This window comes from Camellia sinensis, chromosome 6 (assembly GCF_055761805.1).
Source record: "Camellia sinensis isolate YWXY chromosome 6, ASM5576180v1, whole genome shotgun sequence".
Taxonomy (NCBI): domain Eukaryota; kingdom Viridiplantae; phylum Streptophyta; class Magnoliopsida; order Ericales; family Theaceae; genus Camellia; species Camellia sinensis.
The window spans coordinates 112,778,985-112,783,670 of record NC_138966.1 but is presented as its reverse complement, the minus strand read 5'-3'; the positions used below and the strand labels follow the sequence as shown (position 1 = coordinate 112,783,670).

General features: G+C 33.8%; 1 protein-coding gene across 1 annotated transcript; it reads left to right on the top strand.

Moving 5' to 3' along the window:
• Window positions 1-1,009: 1,009 nt before the first annotated feature.
• Window positions 1,010-3,146, top strand: LOC114290080 (UPF0496 protein At1g20180-like). The gene is made up of 2 exons (XM_028233971.2): window positions 1,010-1,166; window positions 1,991-3,146. The coding sequence occupies exons 1-2, from the start codon at window positions 1,130-1,132 to the stop codon at window positions 3,037-3,039; spliced, it is 1,086 nt and encodes a 361-aa protein (XP_028089772.2). The 5' UTR covers window positions 1,010-1,129; the 3' UTR covers window positions 3,040-3,146.
• Window positions 3,147-4,686: the final 1,540 nt, after the last annotated feature.

Sequence of the window (4,686 nt, the reverse complement as noted above, 5' to 3'; positions counted from 1 at the left end):
CATTTTAAAGGGAATCACTATTTTTGCCATTCAAAAGCCTACATACTCACAAAAATATTTAGAAAAATAAGTTTTAAAGGGAATTACTGTTTTTGCCATTCAAAGCCTATATATATATTTTTCTCATTTGGGAATAAGTTTTTTTAGTAATATTTAATTTTTTATGAAAAGATATGCAAAAATAAATAAAATAAAGAGAGTGATGTGACAACTTATATTAATTTTTTAACTTTTCGACTAAAATTGAAAATGGCCAAACGGAATCTGAGTAACATTATTGTTTGGCCATTCATCATAAACAAAGTACATTGTGCTTGTTTGATGCAATTGTTCTGAAAATTAATAATAAAAAAATAGAAATTAAAAGTTCCAATCCTCTAACTTTCAGATAATTAATTTTTTTAAACTTATTTAAGCTATTTCTTTCATAATTATAAATAGAAGTTACATTAAACACTCTAAAATGAATTCACGTGATAATAATAACAATAATAATAAAAAACTATATGTAACTCAAATAACTAGAATCATACATTATCACGTAGGTAATTAAAGCAATGTTAACTTTCCTCCATTACAACCCGTTTACATGTATATGGTTTAAAATGTTGTATAACTAAATAAAAGTTATGTAACTTCCAAACAACAAGCTATATACACATACATACATACAAAGGCAAAAACAAAAAAGATAAGGGAGGCTATACCACAGACATATGCAATAAAGTTCCTCTTCACAAAGAGAGCTCTTCAGCAATTTAGCCCTAAAGTAGCTTGCATACATATTGGAGAAGACCTCTCTTTCTCTCTCTTTCTTGGAGTTATTAGAGAGAAAAAAGCTATAAGCATAACGTGAAACACAATCCTTAAAAAATGCCTTTTTAGTGGCTTTTAAAAGAGATTCATTGATGATCTCTATAACAGACAAGACAACCTACCAAGTTGAGGTGCTTATTTATGAAGCCCCTTCTTCATTTGCCTTCCTTGTCTTAACACAAGAAAGCCTTACTTGGGTGTATTAAACTCTCTCTCTAGTTAGCTCAGTTTAGATCTTCAGATTGACGTAATTCAAAGCTGTCCCTTTATAACTTGCAACCATCATCAACTATTCTTCTCACATAACCTCAAGATGTGGGCAAAACTCAGAGCTTCCAAGATCAAGAAAGGTATTTTTTTCTTCTTCTTTATTTCTTTTATGTCATAAATTCTAATTTTCAGTTTTGATAATTCAACAATTGTTAGATATTTTTGTAGATTCAGAAACACAAAGTGTGTATATATATAAGGTTTAACATTAAGGATGATAATATTTTGGAATAAATAAATATATATATATATATATATATAAGAGATTTTTTTTCTTGAACTGGATATTTTGACTAATTGTTTATTATCATTTAATATCAATTAGGACTCTTTTTTCATGGAGACAGTTTGAGAAACAAATAACTATACAATATATATGGAGGTCCTCTTTATATTTATAATTAATAATGTTCAAGTAAGAGCTAAAAAATGACATTTTATTATTGATTTTGATTTATTTATTTTTCCTTTTTGTTTTCTTTTACTTTGACATGAGAGAATCCGCTATGTAGGTTTCCTCTATCGAGATCTCTATTTCATCTATAAATAAAATGAAGAGGATCAAAAGCCTTCTCAAATGTACGAGTTCCTTTCTTTTTCTTTTTCTTTCTCTTTTTTCTCACGCATTCATGTAATTCTATGCATTTTTAGTCTCATGGTGTATTATGTATTTGTTGATTGTTGGTGTGCCCTTCAGTTTCTTTTCTCCTTTCCATTTTTACATGATCTATGAATAAAACAAGATTGCATACATGTTTCCATAACCTAAAATTTTCATTGCTCTAATTCGACGATTAAATCTACTACTTTGCATAGTAATCACATATAATCTTGATTATTAGGGTTGAAGCCTCAAATATTTGACTGCTAATATACAATTTCAAAATTTTGTTTTGGGTTGCAGATGGGAACAAATCTATGAATGTTTGCAAAAGCCTTAATGTCAATGAGGAGTATCTTTGCGCATTAAGAACCAAATCTTATGCCGATTTCTTCATCAAAGCTCAATTACTAGTAAATTCACCAGCATCTCCACCTTACTGCCATAACACGTTCTCTGAAATCCTCCTTGAACCGGGACAAGAAACCATAACTACTATTCTTGAATCAGCAACTCTTTCCAAGAAATCCGATCTCAAAGCCCTAATACTAAACTACTTTGATATCAGTGCCGAAGCTTCCAAAATTTGCAGCCATCTCCTCACAAGCATCAACCAAATTCAATCTAACTACAGGCTCATTCAACGCGTGCTCAATATAATTGATGACTACTCTCCTGAACAACTCGGATTCATTATCTCTGAACTACGTTCATTCATCGTTCTCAACAATCCATTTTCTAGTCTTGATGAACAGGATTTTAAGTTGATTCACGACAAGTACTCCTTGGTGTTGGACCTTCTCAAATCAAAGAGAAAAAAGGTGGCAAGGAAGATCAAATTGATAAAGTGCTTCAACAAGGCATCTGGCATTTGTGTGACCGCGGCTTGTGGCTTGGTGGCCACGGCAGCCATTGTTGTAGCAGCACATACACTTACTGCACTAGTGATGGGCCCCGCGATCCTCAGCTTACCCATAAATCCATTGAAGAAGAAACTACTTAATTTTCGCTTTCTGAGAAGTGGGTTTTTGAGGAAAGTTGGAGAGCAACTCGATGTAGCAGCTAAAGGGACTTATATTTTGAATAGGGATTTTGACACTGTGAGTAGACTTGTGGCAAGGCTTCAAGATGAGATTGAACACAACAAGGCAATGATACAATTCTGTTTGGAGAGGAGGGAAGATAAATTTTCATTGCAAGTATTAAGGGAGCTTAAGAAGAGTGATGTTGGGTTTAGGAAACAAGTGGAGGAACTTGAAGAACACGTATATTTGTCCCTTGTAACCATTAATAGGGCAAGAGCTTTGGTAGTCAAGGAAATTGCAGCATCTTGTGGGGAAGATTTAGCATAGTAACCACAAAAGTCTCGGGCAACATATGATTTGACACGAAGGCATGGATTTCACGTGTGTTTATTAGCATGGACCTTACTGCCTTTGTGTCTATTGGAAGAAAATTTAGTGAGTCATCATTTATGTATATATATATATATATATATTTCTATTCTTTAAGCTTGTAATTATGAATTTTTTATGTTAGAGTGTTTTCAGAAATAAGTTACTGAAAACTCTCTTTGATACCAATAGTTTAAATTATTTTTTCACAGTGAGATATTTCTTGTTTTCTTAGGTTGTTTAGATTATGGATTCTGAAAGGAATTTGTAGAGAGAAAATAAAAGAGAAAATGAATGAAATAATAACTATTTTTTATTTATAATTTTCTTTCATTTGTTTTCTTTCCACAACTTTTTTTTTAACAAATTCAAGATCAAAACACAACCTTATAGTTGATTAGGTGCAATTGAGGCTTGAAAGAAACAATAAGAAACATGAATATCTTCTAGCAAATTAAGGACAGTTGTGATTGCTTCCCCCCCGAACCAACCCCGCCCCCCCCCCCAAAAAAAAAAAAAAAAAAAAAAAAAAAAGAAGAAGAAGAAAAGACAATGGTGGATATCAAGATATGCTTGAAGAGATATATACATTCCGCAATTTTTGGATCATGAATTTGTGGAGAGATTTGTAAATTGAAAGAAAAAGATAAGAGGAAAATGAGAAAAAGTTGAATTTATATTTCTCATTTTCCTTTCTCTTATAAATTCAAGATCTAAAAATAACATTAATTTGAAAAATTGATTGATTGTGTTGAGGTAGATATGTTGCGACACAACTCAAGCTAAACTTTCAGCTTTTAGCAGAGCATTGAGTAGGACTTGGATTGAGTTGGCTATAAATAAGAGGCACCCCCATGGGTCTAAGGTATACTTTTGATACTCAAGCTTGTGAGTTTAGTACTTGATTTATCTTTGAGAGACATACTGACTTGATCGTCAGAGTGCCCCCTGGTGGTCGAAACCCCCGCGAAATTCTTATATTTCTGTTGCAGGTCAGTCAGATGCCGTCTATTCTGCCAGTGCTCTCCAACTGGTTACTAAGCGGGCAGTGTGGTCGGAAAATCACCTACACAATTTGGCGCCGTCTGTGGAAACGAAAGGAGAATAGATGGCCACCATTGTACAAGATCAACGTGTCGGAAACGACTAGTTTAGCAAGGATGGAGAATATGTCGACATAATCGGAATGAAGACCCTTCCAGAAGGGATACAAAGACAGGGGGCATGAGTGCTCCCAAGAAAATAACATTCAAAGAGCTCAACCTGAATGAGCAGATCCAAGATTCCAGAAGACATGATCTCAGCCTAGATAAGTGGGCCCGAGAAAAAAAGAGCTCAACCTGAATGAACAGATCCAAGATTCCAAAAGACAAGAGCTCGGCACTTAAACCCGAGAAGAGAAGAGCTCAGTGAGCAAATCTCAGATCCCAAAAGATAAAAAAGAAACATATCGGACTGAAGTTAGCCAAGATGAAGACCTGTTGTAAAGACCACAAAGAAGTATGTGGAAGCTATGCACGGGGCAGATCCCTTGCCTACAGAACCATATCAAAGGGATTCTGGTGACCCTACGGACAAAAGGATGTAGAGGCTTATAAAAAACAT

Bases quoted from the DNA above. Each gene is read 5' to 3' on its own strand.
- LOC114290080 (XM_028233971.2), top strand. From the start codon at position 1,130: ATGTGGGCAAAACTCAGAGCTTCCAAGATCAAGAAAG. The intron at 1,167-1,990 runs GTATTTTTTTCT...TTTGGGTTGCAG, and splicing joins AGCTTCCAAGATCAAGAAAG to ATGGGAACAAATCTATGAAT.